This window comes from Calypte anna, chromosome 10, assembly GCF_003957555.1.
Source record: "Calypte anna isolate BGI_N300 chromosome 10, bCalAnn1_v1.p, whole genome shotgun sequence".
Lineage (NCBI taxonomy): Eukaryota > Metazoa > Chordata > Aves > Apodiformes > Trochilidae > Calypte > Calypte anna.
The window spans coordinates 18,802,233-18,826,016 of record NC_044256.1 but is presented as its reverse complement, the minus strand read 5'-3'; the positions used below and the strand labels follow the sequence as shown (position 1 = coordinate 18,826,016).

At 47.5% G+C, this 23,784-nt stretch overlaps 1 protein-coding gene across 1 annotated transcript in view; it reads left to right on the top strand.

The window, feature by feature from the left end:
• The first annotated feature begins 230 nt into the window (after positions 1-230).
• CHSY1 (chondroitin sulfate synthase 1) overlaps positions 231-23,784 on the top strand; it is a 74,760-nt gene continuing 51,206 nt past the window's right edge. The window contains exons 1-2 of the mRNA XM_030456860.1: positions 231-514; positions 9,316-9,811. Coding sequence (XP_030312720.1) covers positions 246-514; positions 9,316-9,811 — 765 coding nt within the window. The 5' untranslated portion in view covers positions 231-245. The remainder of the gene's footprint in view (positions 515-9,315; positions 9,812-23,784) is intronic.

The following is a 23,784-nucleotide window of genomic DNA, read 5'->3' as shown; positions in this document are numbered from 1 at the left end:
GCGGCGGGCGGGGCCATCAGCGGCGGGGGCCGCACACGGCGCCTGTGCCGAGGGGCAGGGCCGGGAGAGGCGGATCGCCCCCTTTCCCTTCCCTTCCCCTCCCTCCCCTCCGCTTCCCGTCCCTGCCCCTTCCCCCCATGGCGGCTCTGGGCGAGTCGTCGCGGTCGGCGGCGGCGGCGCAGCGCGGGGCGGCGGCGGCGCTGTGAGGAGCCGCGCGGGGCCTGCGCGGCGGCGGGCGGGAGGGCATGGCGGGCCGCGGCCGCCGCGCCTGGCTCAGCGTCCTGCTGGGGCTGGTGCTGGGCTTCGTGCTCGCCTCCCGCCTCGTCCTGCCCCGCGCCTCCGAGCTGGCGGCGGCGGCGCGGCCCCGCCGAGCCCGCCCGCAGGGCTGCCGCCCACCGCCCGCCGCCGCCGCCGCCCCGCCGCGCCGTCCCGGCCCGCCGGCACAGAGCTTCCTCTTCGTGGGGGTGATGACGGCGCAGAAGTACCTGAGGAGCCGCGCTGTGGCCGCCCACCGGTGAGCGGGAGAGGGGGGGAGGCTGTCTGCGGGTGGGCTCGGTTGGGTTCGGCTGCGGGCGGACACCTTAAGGGTGCGCTCGGCTCGGCTCGGGGCACGGCTGTGCCGCCTGAGGGAGAAGCCGAGGGATGGAGGTCTCCCTCCCGCCGAGGGGTCCTTGCGGGCAGGATCCCCCGCCTCGGTGCGGGGAGCGCTCGCCCTTCCCCGGGGCAGGTGTGAGGAGATCCCGCCCGGGGAAGGTGTGAGGGGTTCCCGCCCGGGGATGAGTGTGAGGGGATCCCGCCCGGGGCAGGTGTGAGGGGTTCCCGCCCGCACGCTGTGGCCCCATTCTCCTCACAGCAGCCCGGGGACGGTGTGCGTTCGCCGGGCGGCCGAGCCGAGGTGTGAGGTAAAAGGCAGAAAGGTGCCCCGAGTCGGTCGGAGACCTGAGGGGTCGGGTTGAGTGGTGTTGGTTCTCGTTACAGTCTGGTTGAAACGGTACCTGGCAGGCAGAGCCGGCGGTCTTGCCTTAATGTCAGGCAGCCCCTCTCCAGTGAGGGGACACCGACCCTCATGGCGGGGGGACACGGACTGCCCATCACCGGGGCGGACACAGCGGTCAAAGTGCTTCTCTCGATGCTTCTTGCCTTGGGCATGGCCATGCCATGCTGGTGGCTCGGTCGTTGCTTCTGAAGAGAGCCGATAGCCTGATAATAATATTAATAACAGTAAAGTTTGGAGAGCCCTGGATAGGAAGGAAAAAAAACCCAAAAAACCACATCATTGCACCAAGCTGACAGCATGCGCTTAGGAACGAGACCTAGAAAACGTGTCAGGCAACAAAGAGTGAAAATTGGCTGCTGCAAAAAGCAGCCCCTGCAAAAAAATCAGCCTCTAAAAAGCAGTCCCTGCAAAAATCAGCCTCTAAGAATCAGTCCCTGCAAAGATCAGCTCCTGCTCGCTGTGGCTGTCGCCAGGGCTGGACCAGGTAGCGAAACAACCCGAATGGGAAAAGTCAGGGTGAAATGCTCCTGGCTTCAGGCTGGTGAAGGACCTGGGGTCTGTGAGCCACCTGTTTGTACCTTGAGCACACCAGGATTTGGAGCAGGGACACTCTTTGTCCACCATAGCCCATCGTGTGGTGTCCAAGGCAGGTCTGGGCATCGCTGCGAGCACCGCGTGCTAACGGGACTTGTGTCCAAAGCCTTGGCAGCGTCGGAATAATCGTCTCTTCTGTGAGAGACATGTCTGTGGCTTTGGAGAAACTCTCTGCTTTGCTGGAATATGCTGATTGCTCTGGTGTTGGTGCCAGCAGGCAGTGCTGGGAGGCTGAGCGGGAAGCCTGCTTGGGAAAATCTCAAAGAGTTAAGAGCTAAAATGTCAGCTTGGTAAAACCCCGGCTCTGATGGAGCACTGCACAGCTCGCGCTGTCAGAGGAGCAGCCAGAAGCTCTGGGGAAGATCTTTCTCTATTAAAATACCCCTTTTAGTTTTGTATTAGAGGAAACCCTTCTCCATCTCCTGCCAGCCCAGGTTGAGGAGTACTTGGTCCTGTTGGCTAGTAGGAGCAGGATGGCAAAACCATGTACAACAGGCTGTCTTCTCCTCCCCGTGCCCAACCCGAGTTTTGGGAAACGGTAGCTCTCTCTATATCCACATTAAACGCAGGAAAATTGCTTAATTTAGGCAATCTGAAACAGATTGTCCACCAACAACAGTTTTAATGGAAACGTAATTCCTTCTTTCAGCAGTAGACCTGTAATTAAGTTACAGAGGACGTGTGATTGATGCTTTGAAATGGGTGGAAGAATCTGTTTCTTCAGGGTTATGTATTCTTCTGCACTGTGTGGGATGGAGCATTTAGGATTGCAAATCTCCTGAGCCGTGTAATTTACATTTACATACAGAAAGGCTGGAGTCATGTTGGGACACCACGTAACAGAGTTCATTGTCCATCAGATTTTGTGTCCAATTCGAGGAATTCCAGAATTCAAGGAAAGGAAATTTATCTCAGTATTGGCCAGAGATGTGTGTTAGTTGTCAAACATTTTCCCTTTGCTGGTAAGGAAAGGATTCTCATCCCTGGCGTTGGCCGTGCTTGCTGAACAGCCCTGTGCTGTGGGAGAGCTGGGTTTAGAGAACCAGATCTTGAACATTTGTGTACAAAAAAACCCCCTAAACCAAGGCTAAAGATGCAACTTAACAACTGCAGCTTGAATTGGGTTCTGTCAGCCCTCGGAAAGGCAGTGTACATATATATATATATATACACACGCATATATAAAGTAGTAGGGCAGTAAAAAGCAATGCTCATTCCTCAGAAGGAGGGCTGAGTGTTGCTTTTTGCTGCCCTGCTATTTTGGCTTCACCTCTAGACATGATGTCCACTTTTGGAAGGGCTGAATAAAGAGACCTCTTCACATTGCAGCGGGGCTGAACGCCTTTTTCTCCCCTCTGTTGGTAAAAGACATGAGCTAATGTCCTGGTGGCAGGAAGATGTCTTTGGGGGAAGGTAAGGGAAGGCAAACCTGAAATCTTCAATGGCTTTTGGTTGCCATGAAGTACTCAAGCAGACAATTGGGTGGAATTACCACCCGGACAAAGCATCCTGCTGAGCTGAATTGCTGGCACCGGGCAGGGAAATGGGAAGCTGCTAGCAGGGCATTCCCGGGGTGGCAGCCTTGATACCGGCAAGCCAGAGCACTGAAAGGAATTAGGGATTCAGAGGCTGAATACCTCCAAATTGCAGTGGCTCAAAGGCCATTTACAGACACAGCTAAAAAGGAGCTAAAAAGGACCCGAGCGGAAAGCATTTGCTGATCCTCGCTGCTGTGAATCCAGATAGGGTCTAACAAGAGGGGAAGCAATCCACTTCCTGACATCAATCACCACCAAAATGACCACTGCAAGGCAAAATGGACCTGCTGGATTTTCAGGAGACTCCGATGCTTTGAGACAGTCCTGCTTTTGCAGTCTGGGAGAGGGAGGGTAGGCTTTAGACCTACAGAGTTGTTTTTTTGATGGGCAGTTTTGTAGGTTAAGCTGCATCTGAGAGCCAGGTTAGCAGAGCTTCCCTTCCAGGAGTTGAGTGAAAGGCAGTAGCAGAAACTGTGGTGTCACATCAAAGGAAGAGAGTCAGGGAAAGAGCCGTGCAGGAAGGAGTTAAGGTATGGCTGGGGTTCAGGGAAAGTGCAGCAATATGTGCTAATGGTTTTGCAGTGGAGGGGAGTTGTCCTAAAAGAGCTGCAGGAAGGAGAGGATGGGAATAAGCAGTCTCCCAGAAGATTTTAGCCTTCTGTTTCAGGAACAGAAATATCAGGCAGTTAAGTCTTTTTTTTGGTTTGTTGTTTTTTTTTTTTATTTTTTATCCTTTTTCTGCGTAGCAACGAGATTTCCTGGGAAACGTGGCAGGGGATGAGTGTGAGTGCAGTTAATGCTGAGGTGTCAGAACCTTGGGCAGGAACACAGCCCCAGAACTTCTCAGGTCAGCACAGTCCCCACCACACCTTGAAGTGCCCCAAGGCCAGGCTCCTGAGGACCACAAATGATGCTGGGGGCTGGTGCTGAGCTGTCCCCCTCCCAGAGCAGCAGGATGCCCTCCCAGCGGCTCCAGTCTGAACGTGCTGCTCCACTGTTCCTGGTAGCTTATAGGAAACAGACTGCACTGGAATCTAAATACCTGAGTGCTTGGAAGAGCTTAAGTGAAAGGCAGCCAGGAGGATTTGGGGTCTAAAGGAGTTTGTATTATCTGTCTAAGCCTGCACTAGCTGCTGCAGAAGTGTAATACAAAACACATTTCTGTGCTGCTTTTTAGATTGAGAGCCTGGGCTTGAAGCAGGAGGGTTGGGTAGTTGGTTTTGGTCCTCTCTGGTTGCCAGATTGAGGTGATGTGATGGATTGCAGAGTGTGCATACTTACAGCTTGGGAGGAGGTGGCATGAAGGGACTTTGGTGACAGCAAGATACATGTTTTGGCCAACAGATCCACCACACCACAGTACTGCAGTAGTGACAACTCCCTGTGTCTTGCCCTCATGTCCTTTAGCAGAAGCATGACGTGTTTGAGCTATCCTGGCAGTAAGCAGTTCCCTAAAATTTCTGAGAATGTGTAAGGAACAGTTTGGAAAAACGAATGCAGTGAGAGCAGCTGGCATTGGTGCATGGGGAATGAGGGGAAATGAAGTCACCTGCACACCTCAAAATAAGATATGGGCTGAACCTTTGGAACCCTTGGGCTTTGATCCCAGTCTGACCCACTGATCTGTGTGCCTGTGGATGATGATGGGTCCATTTGTCCCAGATTCCACAAGCAAGGTGGATGGAGATCCATGCACAGAAAACCAACATCACTTTAACTGGGAGGAATCTAATTCACTGGACTTTAAGGAGCTGTGGAAGCTGCTTGGGTTCCCCATTAAAGCTGGATGCCATGCTGACCTGTAAAAATTTGAAGGGAACTCTCCCCCAGAATCTGAATTCTGTAATGCAGATCTTAACTCCCAAGCTCTTTTAAACATATCTGGAAATTTGGAAAACCAGCTTGGTTTTCTGACCTTTCATGATGGTCATCTGCAGTATCACATGTGGGAGCAGCATGCTGATTTCCATGCCCAGTTCTCCAGGCTAAGCTGTGCTAAACTAGCCCTAAGTCAACATGAAATTTAGCTGAACCATCTACTGAAGAAATCAGTCTTTTAGATCTGTTATCTTGTTGAGTTCATCACAAAATATTTTCTTCAGCATTATGATACCAGATGATTATTTCTCCAAACTGTAAATGGTTTCTCCAATCTCCTCTAAGGGAAGAACCTGAGCTGCAGGCAAACAAATACATTTTTGTAAGCATCTCCAATTTGGGTCTCTACAAAGGGAGCAGTGTCTGCATGAGGCTGCTGACTGTGCTTCTGCTGAGTCTGCAGAGCTGACAACAAAGCAAGGTAATACAAATAAATAATAAATACTGGAAACTGAAGATAAAACATTCCAGATCTGTACTTTTGCTCCAAGCTAGGCTTTAAAAAAAAATCTTTATAATGAGAAGAAATTATGACTATTTGGTGACTATAGTGGTGGTCACTTCTTTACAAATACTGGATTTTAAAATATTCTTTTTTTTACACACAGCCTTTGTGCACACACTTTTCTGTATTGCATGAATACCTTTAGAAAGTGAGACAAAATCTTTGGCCCCAGTTTGCTGGTGCCTTGTTCAGATGAAGGCACGTGGAGGATATCCCATGCTCAAAACCTGTTAAGGGGTGAGAAAATTGACTCAGTAGCCACCAGTATCAGAGCAGTCCTAACTGAGAGGTTTCCTCTTAGGAAATATGACTTAATTCTTCTGTGTAGATGTGGATTCACTTGTCAATACTGGCTTCTAGTTTGTTGTGTGCCCTCCACACTGAGAGAAACCAGGTCACACACCCTGGTGCAGGTTTCAGGGCTGGGGGAAGGTAACAGAGAACCTTTCTGTCCTGATTCCTCTGCATCCTCCTCTGTAACTCAGCAGATTCAGATTACACAGAGGAGATAAGGTTGGGATCTGTCAGGGCAGTTCAGTTGCTGGGTTTTTAAATGACCACTACAGTACAAGTATCAGTTATTCAGAACCTGATCTTTCTCTCTGGACAGTGGAGATGGCTGCAAGCTGGCAGAGGCCACCAGTGATGACTGCAGGGGAGGTGAGGTGGTCTCTGCAGATGTAGATACAGGAGCCTGGTGGCACAACTGTTGTGACCACATTTCCTTTAAGCAGCCTCACAGGCTGCTAGGGAGGCCTCATACATAGAGGAGGGGAAAGGAAGGTGTTAGGTTTTGCTAAAAATACTTCCCTTTGTCATTTTATTATCAAGCAGGCAATTGATTTGAAGGATTCTTATGCTAGAGGAGCCTCAGCTGGGAAGGCAGTCCACAGGATCAGGAGGTGTTGAGACAGGAGCTCATCAGCTTGCTGCCCATAACCTGAGAACAGAGATGGTAAATTGTATTGGAGGTGGGAAGGCTGGGAGGAAGCATAGCTGTTAGCACACAAACCTGCAGAATCACCTGTGACTGGGCCAGGTTGGATTCTTTGCAGTGTCAGATAAAATTAAAATGAAAAGTAGCTTCAGTCAGAATTCATCCCCAGGCTTGGTGCTGCTGGTAGCCCAGGTCAGACAGATGTGCTTAGAGCTGATCTTACAGACTGTGGTTTGGCTTCTTTGGCTGGGTACAACAACGTGTTTCCTGAGCAAGCTGTTGTGTATTCCCCCCTCCCAAAAAAAGTGTCTGCGTGGAGCAGGGAGCTGTGGCTTAGCAGGAAGGAGCAGCCCATGGTGACTCCCATTGTCTCAGCCTCTGCCCAGCAGTGCTTGCGTTGACACTCAGGCAGTTTTTTCATCCTGGGAGCCTATTTTGTCTGTCTGAGTTCAAACAAACACTCAAAGCCACAGCCACAAATGGAATGGTGAGCCCTGGGAATTGTGTTGTCACAGGAAATGAGCAGAGGCTCAGTCAAGCTATATCAGAACCCCAGGCTGAAGTAACGTGGTGCTGATCCAAGTCATGCAGTGATCCTCAGGGTGTGGTTATCTTTAGCATGGGCTGGCTGTGTGCATTGTGCCCCCCACATATGCTGGGGTATGTCTCTAGTTTACTCCTGTTTTAATACTGAACTGAAATCTGGCTCAGATCCATGAAAAGATGGAGTCAAACTGGCTTGGAGCTGAGGGTTTTAATGGAGTCTGAGGGATGAAAATCAAACGTGCCAGGGTTTGTGGATATACACGTTTTGTGCCCTTGTCATTGAATGGGGACTCTTCTTACAGTACTTAGGGGCATCCTGAGGTGAGGGAACCTGGTTGGAGAGCAAGGAGTAAATTTAACCTGGGAACTAACAGAGGAGATGGTGGTTTAAAAAGGAAAAAACCACAAAAAACCACCCAACACAAAACGCCATTTTCTTCAAGAGTCCAGAAAGGAACTAAAGCTTGGAGTAGTAGAAGAAGAAATCCTTCATTGTCCATAGTTTATAATCATTACCAAGGCAGATCTTTCAGGATATTGAGAGCAAGTCTGAAAATTCATTGTTTGCTTCTGAATAAAAATGGTCAATTGGCAGAAATTTCCTTAAGACTTTAGCTTAGACCCTCACGTGGTGATTGAGTGTCTTGGATCCACCCAAAGCTTCACTGGGAACAGGTCAGTGGATGAGCTGAGCTGTGTTTCTCAGTAGCCTCTTCTGCCTTTAATCAAAAAGGAAGCTGGGATTTAAACTTTTCCTATGAAACTCTACCCAGGGCAGTAAGAAATCCAGAAGACAAAGTTTTAAAAGTAATTTCTAAAGTGATATTCATGGCACAAAGCTGTGTGACCACTAAGGTGTTGAGGTTTATGTTTAGTCTGTACTAATTAAATAACTCTGAGTTTCCCAGTGGAACTTAAGGAATAAGTCTTCTGAAATATTTTTACATCTCACACTTGGCTAAGTGGTAGCTAATTCTGGAGATTTCCAATTTCAGAGATGGTTTGTGCTGCCCAAAATCTGTTCTGCTTCAGGCAAGGAACCTCTGCTGAGAGGCATCTGGTAAAAGTGGCAGTGATCCATCAAGGGAGTGCTGTGTCCTTTACCTTGAGAGTGTTCCCACATTCAGCTGTGAATATAGGTTATATTTAGGGTGTAGTTGCCAAGCATAATTAGGAAATATTCCCCCTCTACACAGCAAGGCAGGAACCCTCTTTGTGTTCTAATGAAAATAGGTTTCTGTGAAGGATACCTCAGCTCTGCTTTTTCCCAGGTAGAATTTGAGAAAGTGATGCTGAAAGCTTCAAATCCATGGTTCTTAGGGCAAGGCTGTAACAGTCACTTGATTGAAAATCCTCCCTTGAGGAGGTTAAGTGTTCTGCAGTCTGCCTTGAGGAATCATCCTACATCTCTTCCTGCAGGGTGACCCAGTTTGCCCACGCAGATGGGTTGGGTTTGGCAGAGAGGAGCAGGGAAGGTGTGGAGCAGATGTGCTCCTTCATGCAGAAGAGGCTTCTCTTTTGTGATGTTCCTCTCTGCTAAAATGTGGTCTGAAGTGTGCAGAAAGCTGCTGGGAGCAGCAGGTCAACTGTTGGGATTTAGATGTTTTGCATGCAGCTCTTAGGACTGCTTTTTTTTCTACTTGTCTGCTGATGTGGGCAGACATTTGGGTTTTGCTGCCATGCTGTGTGCTTCTCCAGCTGTCACAAACAAGCAGGAACATTTTACTTCTCCCACAGCCTTCCCTGCATCTCCACAAAGCATCCTGAGAAGTCGCTGTTTGGTTGGTTTCCCACAGGATACCAGCTCCTCACATGTTTATGTGAAGTCTGCAGTATTTCTGAATGCACCCTTGAGCTTTTGGGGGGCTCAGGGGCGATTGGAAAGTGGGTATGAGGCTGAATAACTGACAGGGAAGCTATGGAGGTGTTAAATCCAGTTGTATGGGAATTGTTTGCCCATCTTGGCTTCCTTTGCTCTGTATCTTGTGACCAACAGCTATTGGACCTATACTGTGTGATTAAGAAAGCCTGCCCCTGCCACTACTCAACTATGGCTATTTTCAATTATTTTTTTATTAGCTACTGCTGCAAAAATGATACTCAGATCTTTATCATGGCAGAATTTTTTTTTGTGTTACACCAATTGCTCTGTGTTCCTTGTCAATGTCCTTGTTTGCACGGACAAAACTGGAGCTTCCTGGAGCTCAAAAAGAAAATCTGTGAAACAGATGAGGTGGAATCCCTTTGAGTGGTTTCTGGTAGCACTCTTCCTGCCTCGGTTTACACCCTCAATGAGTCCTTATTGTCTTTTTCAATCTAGAACATGGTCCAGAACCATTCCTGGCAAGGTTGAATTCTTCTCCAGCGAAGGTTCCGACACCTCCATCCCCATTCCCATTGTGCCGCTCCCGGGTGTCGATGACTCTTACCCACCCCAGAAGAAATCTTTCATGATGCTCAAATACATGCATGACCACTACTTGGACAAATACGAATGGTTTATGAGAGCTGACGACGACGTTTACATCAAAGGGGACAAACTGGAGAACTTCCTCAGGAGTCTGAACAGCAGCGAACCCCTCTTTCTCGGCCAGACCGGTTTGGGCACCACGGAGGAGATGGGGAAGCTGGCTCTGGAACCAGGAGAGAATTTCTGCATGGGAGGACCAGGAGTCATCATGAGCCGGGAGGTCCTGAGGAGGATGGTGCCCCACATTGGAGAGTGCCTGAGGGAGATGTACACCACCCACGAGGACGTGGAGGTGGGGAGATGTGTACGGAGGTTTGCAGGAGTGCAGTGTGTCTGGTCCTACGAGGTAAGGATGGGGGGTGTGGAGGATGAGGGGTGGCTTTTGGGAGAGGGAGGTTGCTGGTGTAGGGCTGTGCAGCAGCTCCTCCAGAGCTCACCTCCCTTCTTGACCACACATCTGTACAGTTTTCTACAAGTCTCCCCCTGGGAGAGATCAGCACCTCTGGGGAAGTGCAGCAGTAAGGACGGAAACAAAGCTTGACACTAGGCAGACTGGGGTGAGGGGAAGAACAACCCTAATTCATCATTAAATACTTTACTTAAGCAGAAAGGGAATAAGCTTAAATCAAAATGGCCACGAGCACAATCTTGACTGCCCAAGCCTCTCTTACCTGCTTCAGGTATGTTCTGGTGTCAGTGTGGAAAGCAGACACTGCAGTCACTGTGCACCCTGCTGCAAGCCTGACAGATGTTTCTACTGACATTGACAGTTTTTCCCCCAAACTACAGCCGTGGCAGAGATGTCTCCTGGTTACTGGCAATGTCACCCTGTGGGCTGAGCTGCCTCCCAGCCTGCCTGCAGCCCATGTCTGATGCTTTTTGGAGGACTTGCTGGCAGCCTCATACTGCAGACACCCACTGAGCAGGTCCTTGAGGTCAGCAGAGACAAACCCCCACTCCTAACACAGGGACTTGAGTTCTGCCCACACTGATGTGGCTGCAAATTTGACATTTTGGGGATAAAAAACCCAAGAGAATCTCCAGTCTGCTTGTGGTAGTTTCCTGCTGCTGTTCCCGCAGGGGACTGGCAGCTCCTCCCCAGGGGCTTTAGGTTCTGAGAATTACAAACTGACTGAAAACACCCACTGGGTTTGAGCTGCAGTTTCTCCTCCAGTACCAGGGAAAATGCTGGTGGGTCCAGGTTTCTCCCTTAGGAGAAAGGGAAGGAAAAGAAGGGAGAAATTGAGAGCAGAAATGAGGGTTATCAGTTCTGTCTTTTTACACAAATATTTATGTCTTGAACCCAGCTGTGGGTTTGTCCTTTTATGAGAAGTGGTGAAGATTCCTCTGCCCATGTTTCAGTTCACAGTTTAGTGACAGGAAAGCCTCTGAGGAAGGGGAAAGGAGTTTCCAGGTGTTGTAATTCATTCATATCTTCTGTGCATAAAGACTTTCTGCACTAACAGTGGCTCTCCACATTCCCTGCTTACAAACCTAGGACTTTATCCAGTGTTGTGGTTAGCCCTCCATCAAGACTCAGTTGCTTTTCCCACCGTTTTTAGCAGCATAAAATTTTACTTTAGCCTTCTTGAGTTGTAATAACTTCTGGTGTGAGTGCCTGTACTGTGTGGCATTTGATAACTCACTGAAGGTCAGGATTTTGGTCCTGCTGAAAATGGCAAAAACCTTCATTCAGTGTGATCACATTTTTGGTTGAAGTAGCTAACGATAGCACAGAGCTGCCCTCAGAGTGCTCTCTGACAGAATTAGATTGGGCTCTTCTCAAGATCAGTTTTGTTGAATCATCCTCTGTTATCTGTAGTCCTGGATTCTCCCAAGTGCCTTATTTAAAATGGGTTTGTGTGAAGTGTATGTACACTGGAAGATGTTCAGAAGTAACTTGTGAGTGTGTGGTGTTAAGACTCGGCTGTTTTGGGCAGAGTAAAGAGTTTTGGTGATGAAAGCATGGCTGCTTCTGCAAGGATGAGGTCTGCTGTCATTTAGTTGAGTTTTATGATTTGAAAACTTGTCATATTTTCCTTTTTTTTTTTTTTTTCTTTTTTGATTTCACCCTCTCTTTGCCCAGAGAAATAGCTGAAATGGGCTTGGTATTTTATTTAAAGTAAAGCAATAACCATGCAAAATAATCCAGCTGTTGTAACCAGGAAAGCTTGGTGTAAAAACTGACATTTTCCATGTTTTATGCATTCATGACCACCAACCAACAGGCTACTAAGTGAAATGCAAAGCCTTGTGTTTCAGGGACCTTCTGACAGAGCAAAAAGTTTATCTGTGCCTGGGCTGCTGGGGCACAGCCACCACATTCTTCACCATTCCTGGGGAAGGGGAAGCAGTGACAGCACGAGGCTCAGCAAACAAAACAGCATTGGCCTCAGGAAATCCAAACCTCAGGCTTCTCCCTTGCTTCCTGCACTTCATATTCTGGAGAGCCTCAAGCAGCAGCACAAACCAGGAGCCCAGGTCCTTGATTACATCACCCCCAGCTCTTTGATTTTCATTCTTAGTGTTGGACATGGAAAGCCCTGCTGGGCTGTTTTTTCTTTTTTTTTTTCCCCCCTGCCCTCTTCGTGCAGTGGGCTCTGTGCCCAGAGTCATTTTACTCATCTCCAGGACTGTCATTGCCCCTTTTTTCTGATTTTAGAATCCCACAATGTCTTTACTGTGCTGCTCATCTTCCCTGGCTCTGGCTCTGGTGGTGTGCCCAAATGGGTCTCCAGGCCTGGCTCTGTGTTTTGTTGGGTTTTCTTTTCTGCTCGCAGCAGTCTGTCTCAAAACCCTTTTTTTTCCCCTCTTCCTGTCTTTCTGTCACTTTGCTGCTCTCTGCAGTGCCTCTTAGACCACTTCATTAGTGGCACCAGTTTCTGCCCGTTTCAAGACTTGTAAAGATTTGTTCACTCTCTTCCTGCTGTCAGGAGCTTTTCAGCAAATACAGTAAAAGAATTGACACCACAATTCTTTGGGCTTCCTGTTTCATCTCACCCCAGAAAAGAGGCAGCAGCAGCAGCAGCATGTGCAGGCTCCAGGAGAACTGAAGCTCCCTGGGCTTCATCTGATGCACCCAGGCCACTGTACCAGAAGCAGTTTGCAGCCCATGATGGATTTTAAGCTCCTCTGACAAGGCTTAGAGCTGTTGCCTGACTTGAGACAGGTCAGGTGAGTCACAGATGAGACATGCATCTTAAAATCTAAGTTCTCTATGGCAAGGATTATCATCCTTGTAAAAACAAACCCGAGACTGTTACTGCTGTTTGACAAATAGCTGTAAAACTCAGCCCTCTCTAGGGTGGAGAAGCCAAAGTTATGGATGTTATGCAGTAAAATGGAATTCAAAAAAGTCATGAAAACTGTGAATGTGAAACCTCTGCAGATTACAGATGGGAGCTTGACAGTTTATGAAGTGTTACAGAGCATGGTCCTTCCTCTTGAAGAGGGCAAAAGGCTTGGACTGAACTTGCTAGGCAGGGATTCTGCATGTCTAGTGAATATTGGTATTTTGGACTTCTGACATGCTGGTGGGTGTGTTTTTCTCAGGAAAAGTTTACATATTAAAGTCTCCTTCCCTCTCTCATTTCCTCCCACCAATGGTTCTTCTCATTCATCTTCTGTGGATCACAGGGACGTGCAAGGTTTCTTTTCTCCAGCACTGCCACGTGGTGCCATGCATGGTCTTGGCTGTTCAGGCTGAGAAGGGGTCTGGCTGTGATGACAAGCTCTCTCCTTTCTGATTTAAACCATCCCAATGTATTCATGATCTCAGTTTTCATTTTGAGTCTTAATGTTTCCTTTAAATCCACCCGAATTACAAAGCCATTGCTCTGTAGCTTAATGTTGTTTCAGCCTTGCTTTTCAGCTGCTGCCTAATTTGTGTTTAATATCCTCATCTTAAGAGCACTGATAACTTCCACACAAGCTGCTTGTAGCTGCTAGAAATCAGGGCAGTGCAGATATATAGCCCATTAATTTCTTTGGTAATAAAACCCTTCTGGCACACATGGCTTTTGGGTGATAGGAACTGCTCCATGTCTTGCAGTACCATAGAAACCACTGGATCCAACAAAAGAGCTCACACTGCCTCTGACTGCTGGTGCAAATACCCAGAATCTGTTTTATCTGGTTTTCCTTCTGTTCTGACTTAGTGGGAGAAATTGGTAGGAAGCAGCAAGTGTGTCTGTGTGGAGGGGGCTGTCTTTCCCTCCAAACCAGCAACAAGTATTTGTAAATGCCCTGAAATGGGAAACAAGATTTTTTGGTAATAAACATGGAAAAGAAGCTGTGACAAGGGAAGGGATCACATGAGGAAATGTGGGCATCGAGGAAGAATAGGTCCAATCTTTCAGACATTGCCAAGGCATTGAACCAGTTTGGGAAAACTGAAGTTTATGTTTTTCTGTAAGATATCCAGAAGTCAGGCAAAGGGAAAAATCCTGCAGTGATTGAGCAGAACTGAAATACTGGGGACAGATGCAACTGCTAACCCTCAATTCCTTGGCTTTATTCTCTGGGAATGAAACTTTCATTGATGAAAAAGGAGATTCAGCCTGCTTCTAGCTGCTCATGTACAGCATGCAGCACGTGGTGGGTTCAGCAGCAAGAGCTCTGGACCCTCAGAGCAGAGCAGGATGGTGTCTGGGGGAGTGGATGGGGCAGAGTCCTCTGAAGCACCTCGGTTCCCTGTAGCAGCAGGGTCAAACTGAGGGGTTTGGTGGCTCTTGCTCTGTGAAACCCTTGTCTTCCACTCCAGGCAGCAAATGTAAGATTCAGTGGATGTGTTGTGGTGGAAGCATCCAGCTGCACTTCTGAAAGCAGACACTCTTAATATTGTCCCAGCTTCAAAGCTTGTACTTTTTTCTCTTGTGTCAGGGCATAGAGACTTGGCAAACCCTGGCAGCAAGAGATACTTGCATCTCATCACATGTGTGTGGCCCATTGCACCTCTTCATTCAAGAAACTTACAATAGAAATTGTCTGTGTGTGTGTAAGAGAGGGAAGTTACAAGTATGCCCAGTGTTTTATGGTGGGTGTTTCTAAAATCACCTTTTCAGCACTGAATTTTACCTTTGAAACACTTCAGAGATGTCTTGTGTGCTTCAGAGCAAGTTGGAAGTGGGTGACCATCCCTTCTGGGGCTGGATGGAGATGAACCTCCATGAAGGGCATGAGGAATGGTGTTTTGTCAGAGGACACATGGGTAAGAATAGAGAGGAGCATTATCTGGGCAGGGGAGGTGATGCATGGGGCTCAGTGTGAGGCTGAAATACGTGACTGATGTGACAGGGAGTCTGTGATTACATGGGGGAGGCAAGTGTGGCATGGCCACTGTGCTCTAATTTTAGCTCCACTGTTTGCTAAGGAGGAGGAGGAGGAGGGCAGAGAGGTCAAAGGGGAGAGTGAAGGCTGCAGTTTGGGTTTGTGGAACCAAGGTGTGGGTTAGGAGAGTTGGGAATAGGAGATGGAGATCTCAGATCTGCACTGGAGTCTCTCTGACTGCAGAAAATCATGAAATATTTGAGAAATGCTTCAGAGTGGGAAAACTGACTTGGCACCACTAAACTTCTTAGGGACTTTTGAACTCAGGTTGTTAAAGGATGTTTGTTTGTTCAAGAGCCACTTTGTATACAGCCCCAAGTGTTGTCCCCAAGTCACCTGAATATGGATCTTGCTGACTTTCTGCTGGCCATCACTTTAAAAGAGGAAGGCTGTGTGCTTTGTGCTTACACATACATCCATTTCTAGGCTGGAGAGATTGCATGAGACTGACCTAGTTCTTGTGAGCACACGATTAATTTGTCCCTAGTTAGCTGGATGACTTGATCTGATGCTTAAGCTGAGGGAAGGCTGCAGAAATGGGGACTCTGGTGGTGAGGATGTGCAAACTCCAAAGAAGCTTCAGCCATGAATCCAGCAAACAGAAATATTGCTTTTTAACCCTTTGTTTTTGTCTCAGAATGCAGTGGTTTGGTTAGAAATCAGGATCTGTGCAGCCCATTGGGTTTGGGGAGCCATGAGGATTGGTTGTTACCTTGAGGACAAGTCAGGAGAGGCTAATCCTTCATTCTGTAGCAGGACAAAGATCTCTAATGAAATAGCTCATCATCCAGGCTTTTTAATTAAGGCATGCAGAAGATACTGGAGGATTTGAGTTTGTTCTGTTGAGCAGCAATGGGGGTAGGCAGAGGAAGGAGGGTAAGTCTGAGACCTGAAGCTTCCTAATGCATTTTTCTCTTCTGAACTGATGGGAAAACCATTCCTCTTCTGCAGGGCAGATTCTTTGCAGCTTACTGGAGCTGTGAGACTCAGTACTTGGAGGAAATGTCACTGCTGTCACCAGAGCTGCCCACTGCACTGCCCCTTGTAGGTGTATCCCACCCAACTGGAGACCTTGGGAGGACAGGGTTAGATTCCCAATGTAATCACTACAAACTGCAGTGATACCTGTGCAGTTATCTTCAAGATGGGTCAATTATGTCTGATTGTGAGTTGGCAATCTTCCTTTTCCATTTTATTTACTGCTTATCTCTGTATAAAAAGAGCCACAACAAACCACTTTGTGGCTATATGTCTCTGCAAACAGAATATCTGTGAAATGTCCCACATGGCTAGACAGTTTTAAAAAAAAAAAAATTGCCTTTTTAAGGTGATGTGAGCATGAAGTGTCTTCAGCAAGGGCTCTCAGTATGGAGGGTTTTACCTGATCTGTATTCAGAGGGTAACTGTGACATGGATGTTTGGGGTGGGGGGGTTAGCTGTGTAAATTTAGAGAGGATATTTGCTTTTCTCCCCTCAAGCTATTGAAGCCACGTTCTGTGCACACCTTGAAGCACCAGCATGGAGGTGTCAGAGCTTGTAAGTGTGGGAGAGAAAAGCCAGGCCTGTTTGCTGATGAGAAAGAGAAATAAAGTGCTGATGTGGGGAAGGGACTTAATCTAAACTAGCCGAGGTCACTGAAGGGATGGTAGCTCAAGTGGGTTTGGGGCTGCCTAGGTTATACTTGGAGTATACTCTGGAGAAAAGCTCCAGAGCAGGCTGACATGGTTGTGCTTGGGAACCACTTCCCTGCCTGCTCTGAGGAGACATTTGTGATCTCTGCAAACATAATTTGCCAGTTTTCTCTGTCTGTAGCCACTGATCTGCAGCTGGGAGATGCAGGAGAGAGCTGTTACACCAGCTAACTTGTCACCTCAGCCCAGGAACAGCCCATTCTGCTTTTGCTTCCCAGTTGCCTACTCCTGAAGTCACTTTCCTCCACGGGCTGGGTGGTGCTGGCAAGGCAAACAGTGACACTGCCTGTGCTGCCCTGTTTTACTTCTTTTTGTAGCTTGCAGCTGTGATAACTTCTGAGGTCTGTGCATGGTGAGTCTTCCCAAGGATGTCTGTAAGGAGCTTTTTAGGCTGTGGAGGCAGCACCATAAATGAACAGGGAAGATGCAAGCTGACAACCTGCAGTGCCCAGTCCTTGCAGCAGGCAGGTAGCAGTTTCACACCATGCTCTGTGCTCCTGGCTGGTGGCTCTGGGGATGGTGTGAGGCTGTAATCTGACTGCATGGAGGATTAATTGTCTGGGATTTGTCTAACCTCATTTCCTGTAGACACCTCCTGGCTGAAGAGCTGCTGCTGCTGCTGTTTTATGTTCTAAAACCATCAGGTTTTGGGAAGGGAATTGAGTTCTACTTTGCTGGACTGTTGCACCATCCTTAATTGATCCTTAAAATGCTTAAAACATTTTAGCACTCATTTCCTGTGTTAAAAGCTTATCTGGACTCCTGGCCGTGTGAACTTTCATGGTTATCAGCTGGAGACCTCTTAAAATCTTGCCAGAAACCCTGATTGCCTGAAGGGTGAGGATTATCTTTCTGCATGCCTAGACCAAAATGACCTTTATGTGTCACAAAGAAGTTGGGAACATAATTGGAAGGGTTTGGAAACTTAGCTGGTTTTGCATTCTTAAATCCTGAAGTTTCAGAGTGAAAGTGTATCTGGGAGTCCTCACAGAACTGGAAGTTGAGATCTGTTTTTTTTCTGCTTAGTTTCTTACATCAAAGTGAATTTCTGCTGATGTCTTCAGTGAAAGTTAGTTGCCAGGAGTCTTTTTCAGACGTGTTTTGAGCAAGTTAAAAATACTATTACTGTAATGAAGTAAAAGTTTTGGCTGATTTTTGTCAGTGGAAGTCTGGGGAACCAATTGAACTTCAGGCCAGTTGTTTGCAGCTTATGTGGTAATGGTGACTTGAGTAAAAGTCAAAGCCTGCCTGTAATTTTGATTGCTATTGGGAACCCAAAATGGTTTTTTTAAAGTTTATTTGAGTAAGAATTTTCCCTTTATCCATTTATACTTTTCTCCACTCTGTTGCACCCTGGTGTGGAGTTACTGCTGACGAGAGGGAAGCCACAGCAGCTCCAGCAAGCAGCTTCTGTGCTTGGTGCTCTGATGTCCTGGAGCTTTGGTAGGATAGAGCAAAATGCTGCATTTTGGCATCTGTTCTGGGTTAGAACTGGCACAGGATGGGAGCCCTAAATGTTTATTCAGAGCTGTGGCTCCTAGAGGCAGTGCTTTGGAGTCATGGCTTAGAAAGAGGTTCAGGAAAAGGCACAAGTAGGGTCATGCCCACTGGATCTAAGCTCCATCCAAGTCTCTGGGTTTAATCCTTCCTGTTGAATGGCTTTAGGGAGCTCCAGCTGAGTGCTGTATTTTTGGTCTTGGAAGCAATCTTCAGAAGCATCCGGCACTCTTTGTGGATTAAGCAGAGGTTCTGAGAGGCTGGGATTAACAATGAAACAAATGGGAACTCAAATTTTAGACTCAGCCAGCAGTCCATTAGAAAACAGAAGAAGGGGAGTAGAAAGCTTGCTTCCAATTCCAGAAGTGCCACTGTCACCTTTTCCTTGCTGCAATAGAGAAACACCTCCAGCTTGCCCCAGCCTCTCTGAGTGGGCAGCTGGCATTAAGATGCTGCTTCCTTCCTTGCCCGTTGTCCTCTTGGCTCTGCTCAGACCTTGTGCTGTGTTCTTTCTGAAAGGCAAGCACGAGTTCCTGCATGAAAACTTGTTGCCTGCTCTTCTTCATGGCTGCCACTTCAGATTTCTGCAGCTGGTAAGAGAAGTGCTCTGAGAACAGCAGGAGCAGCAGTGTTAATGAAGGTTCCTCTGCTCATAGGCCTTCAATGGGTGTAATTACTTGGCAGTAACTTCTTTAAACCTTATTTGAATTAAAGCTACATGTTTTGGCTGGTTATGTCACCACTGTATTAGTGAGGAATGCAGGGGAGAGTGGTAGTTTGCATTAACTGAGCTGCCTTAATCCTTTGTAACCATACTTTTTAATACGTGTTACTGTACATTTGCCCAGGGGGTAGCAGAGTTCAATCCTCAGCATCTCCGTGTAAGGGCAGTGTTCTTTGTCCTCAGGAAGGACTAAGAAAGTTCTTAGTGGGTGTTGAATGAACTTTGTGTGTAGTTTTGTTTAAGTATTCGATGGGAAACTATCTGTATCTTAGGTCTGAGTTTCTTGTTTTAGCCTCCAGTCTCTCTCAGCCTATGGTGCAGAATGGGTTAATGCCTAACCCATTTTTTAAAAAATGGTTTCAATACAACCTTCAGACCAGATGCTTCTCTAAAACCAGTTCTGTCCAACTAAAGTGACTCCTGAGCACACACTTCTCGTGTTTGTTGTCTGCAAAATATTCTTCCATTGAATGTGTATCTTTGCTACCCTGACAAAAGAGAAATTTACTTAACCTTATCAGACATGATTTCTCATGAAATCTTACCCTTCCTTTACCTTGTTTGTATAACCTGCTCCCAGATTGCTTAACTGACGCATTTGATTTTATATCCTTCTCCTGTTGAAAGCACTTCCTAACATCTTTGGCCAAGGGGAACTTTATTTAAAGAAAAAAAACAAAACCAAACAACAAAAAACACACCTCACAACCAACAGCTGAGAGACAAAAGCAAATTTAATCTTCATAAAGCAGCAGGGCTTTTGCTTCCCTGGGATGGTTTGCAAGTTGTGGCTTTTCCAGGTTTTGGGCAAAGCAATTTTTTTTCTTTGACTTTTTCAGCTCATTTTCTTCTTCCCCCTCTCTGACTCCTTCGAGTTGAAATGTGCAGTCACACCTTGCTTAGCTGCTGCATTTTACTGGGATAAACTGGAAGCCACATCAGAGCCTGTGGAATAATGTGTTTGGCCAAATATCCTGCAGTTTGCCAGTGGTACCATCGCTGCTGCCTGTGCTTGTACTGGGGAGAAACTGTCCACGTGGGTTCTTATCTCTTTTAAGCCAAAAATAACACTCTGGAGCTCCTGCAGCCTTATAGAATTAGCCTAATTGCAGGACTGGACACTAGGGTGAAGGTGAAAAGGATATTTTAAAATGTATAAACTTGAGTGTTTAAACATGAGGCTGAAAGCCTTTGTCTGGAGCTCTGGGGGGGTGTGGAAGTGTCCGTGGGGATCTTTTCTCTCCTGACCTGCAGGTCTGCTCCAGTTCATACCCAGTGGTGCAGCTCTGACACAGGAGCTGCAAGGAAGGAAGGTGAGGGGAATATCATCCTTCTGGCTGTACCCTGGCTCCCCCAGCTCCCTGGAGGGGTCTATTTTTTTTTCCTCCAGCCCCCGGCGTCTGCTCTGTGCCATCTGCCCTCACCATTCCTGGTGCAGAGGAAGTGTGAAATGTGTAACCTGGTTTATTCTGCTAGGTGGTCAAGGCCTTCTCCTGTACAGAAAATTCCTTGTTTCTCTTCAGCCAGCACAAAGGCCCTTTTATAGCTGCTTGGCTATACATCTGCCTTGGTGCCTCAGACTGTTAGCACTGGTTGCTGTTGGAGGTATGCAGCTCTCAGGCTGTGATGTACAGTGAGATGTTGTTTATGTGTTGCCTCCCTTTCCTTATGAGGATAGGAAGCTGGGCTGTGTCCTGCCCTGAACAAAGCTGGTGTTAGTTATGTGATGGACTGGTAGCCTGGAAATTTTCCCTTTAAAAACAAGATGAGAATCCTTCTGTTTCACACTTTGAATGAAAAGTCTGAATTTGACAGTGTGACTGCAGGACAATAGAACCTTCTCTGGGGAAAAGTGTGTTGAATTTCTGCTCCAGAGACAGACCTGGCTTGAAAGACAGTGTCTGCACGAGCACAGAGGGACCCCTGTCCTTCACAGGGCACTTAACTGGATAAAAGCCCTGACTTCCTAATGGTTTTGAAGTTCATTGCAGCCTCTGGACTAATTTCCCCATCTTTCTGTCCACTCCTTCATATTTTTTTCTCTTGCACACATCCTCGTGCTTGTTTCACAAAAAGACTTTGCTGAAACCCATCCTGCAGCCCAGAAATGCACACTCATCTTTTGAAATGTAGGGGAGGGAGGGAGGGAATGAGGAGGCTCTGGAAGCTGACAAAGCCCTGGTGAGTTCTGAGTCTCTGATGTTTGTCTCCTTTGGCTTTCAGATATCTTGTGGTTTGCCTGAAGGTTCCTGGGTTTGGTTTTCTGCGTTGTTTTTTTTAACCCCACAGAAAGCTATCAGACAGCTCTTCAGTTCCATTCCCAAATAGCATTCTGATGCTGTCACTGCTGGCTTCTTGACTCCAAGTAGAGCTTGAGTGGAAAAACAATTTTTCCTCAAATTCCCATGAGCCAGGTCTCACAGGATAAAGGAGGAGCTCAAGAGGTCTGTGCCCCGTTTCACGTTCATCTCTTTTGTTTTGATGTCAATGTTCTCTTCTGCTCCATTAGTGTGGATAAATATTGAAACCTGGTAGCAGGAGTGGGGCCAAAGTTGACTTGGGGCAGGTCCATGGTGTGTTCCACCACCAAGTCCTTGTCCCTCAAGATCAGCAGCTCTGCCTTCCCCAGGCACTGGTGTCAGAGCCCAGCTCTGGCTTGTAAGCACGTGCCTGTGCTTGCTCTCCTCTCTCTGAGAGTCTTTCCAGTTGCAGATCTGTTTCAGCTTTAGAGATACATTTAGGCTTTTTGTGGCCTCTTTCACAAGAGGGTGAGAAGTTCCTTTTCAGCTTAATTTTAGACTGGCTGTCATTCTTGAGCAAGCTTCTGGTACTGAAGTTCTCTCAGTACCTCGAAGGAACTGTTGCCTCGGGTCTAGAATTTTGTGCTCGAGCATCAAAGTGCTTTCCAAAGCTTTCCCTTCCACCCTGTGACGTGACAGCTCTCCCTGCATGGCACAGGGTTATCCCCAGGGCACAGAAGAGGGTACCATCAGGGCAAGGTGCAGAGTGTAAATGGTCCTGACTGTGTCCTGCAGCCAAACCACACCTTCCCTTCCTTCTTTCACCAGTCGCTTCAATTAAAATTCCACCATCAGGGCTTGAAGTAAGGGGAGGCAGGAGCAGACTTGTCTTCAGGAGGTAGAACCAAATTTCCTGCCAGAATTGGCCTTTCTCCAGTGCAGGTTCAGGAATTGTCCCCTCCCCACCAGTTTAGGTGCAAAAAAAAAAAAAAAAAAAAATCACAGGTATATGCAAAAATAATCAGTGTTGTCTGCTTCAGTTCCCAGAGGGCATCAAAGGGTGAATGAATTGAGCTGGAAGCAAACAGCCTAGCAGAGACAAACCTGCTGCAGTTCTCCATCAACCTTTCGGACCCATGGCCCAGAGCACTCACTGGAGATGGGTTCCTAATGAAGCCAGGAGGAGCTGAGCAAGCTGGGGTGCAGATGAGGCTCTTGGTCAGCACTGGAGAGCAAAGTGGAAGAATGGGGAAGAACCTCCTGAAGGTGAAAGGTGGCGAAAGCAAGAGAGCCAGAGAGAAACCCAGGGGGGGTCTTATTAGTGTGGAGGAGTCCAAATAATTTCAAATATTCTAAACAGAGGTCCCGTGAGTAGAGATACGAAGGAACCAAATTCCTTTGGCATTTGCAATATCAGGCTGGCTGGAGGAGCTGCTCTTGTGCAACTCTCTGCTGAGGGGGTTATGGAGCAGATGTTGCTCCTTTTGTAACTGCTGCTCAAAGTGAAGTGGTTTCACGCCTTGAGGGGGAGTCCCAGCTGCTTGTGTAAACCAGGGAGCTGTTTTACAGGTGCTCCCCTTTGCCCCGGGTCAGCAGGGTGATAATATTTGAGGTCAGAAGTGCTGAGGGTGGAGGAGAAGCAGTCACTTGCTGAAGAAGCTGTCTCCTTAGGGAGCGTGGGGACAGTGTGACCCTGAAATGTGCTTAACCTGAGCTGCAGGCAGTTTCTCTCTGGAGAGAATGGGAGCTGGGTGTGTGGAGGGGTAGGCAGAGAAGGGCTGAGATACCCTGTCAGAAAGGAAACAAGGTCTGAAATAAGTGCCAGCAAGCAGTAGTAGGTTACAAGGTGCAAGCTAAGGAACCACTTGCTGCTTTCCCTGGCTCTCACTGTGATCCAGCCTCTAATCCTCCAAGCCAGAAACCCTATCTGATGGGCTACAGTCATCTTAGTTTTTCTGGCTGTAGAACTCCTCTTGTCCTTCTCCCGTAGGCAAGGAGGAACACATGCCAAGCAAGCAATGCACTCAGCTGCTTTGGCATGCCAGCAAAACCATCCTGTGCTGAAGTGACAAGTGTGATGCCTGGTGACATGTCCTGGTGTGGCATCCCAGTGGGAGAACTCATGCACCTGACTGATGGCCAGCACAGAAAACCCACTGAACAGCCTGCATTGTGGCTGCTATAATTTCATGCCTACTTACCATGCAAAACAGTCAGCTCTTTATCCAAAAAACAAGGTCTGAAAGTGACTTCATAGAGTATGTTTTCTTCCTGTCCAAGCAGAGAGTGTGCAGTGGAGAACAGTGGCTTGGATTTTTGTTTTCTTTGGTAGCCAATATAACGTCACTGCTTTTCTTTGTGTCTGCCTCTCTTTGTGTGAGGGGACAAAACAGCCGTGTCCAGTTTGGGGGTGGGTGCCAGTTTTATCAATATGATGATTCTCTGTAGAAGAAAGGAGCTGCAGTAGTTACTGTGGTGCCTCCAATGGTAATTAATAGTAAAATATGGCTATCTCTTAATACTCTGGTTACTTGCCACACACGGAGTTGGAAAGCACCCCTTTTCCTGCACTCTGAAGGAAATGTTCATGTTCTGGTGTGTGCTGGAATAGAACAGAATCACTGTAAAATATTCCAGACCCTGTTCCTCAACCTTGTCACTTGGATGATGCTGTTGTAGGCTTGCTTATTTTTAAATCCTTAAAGGGTTTTGTAGAACTGTTGAAGGGCATCAGCCCTGGGGAATAAAACCAGAGCTATAACTTTGAAACTTGGAAATATCCGTTCAGACTCAGCCCTGCATCTCACACCAGACAATAATGAGCACTGAAAGCTAAACT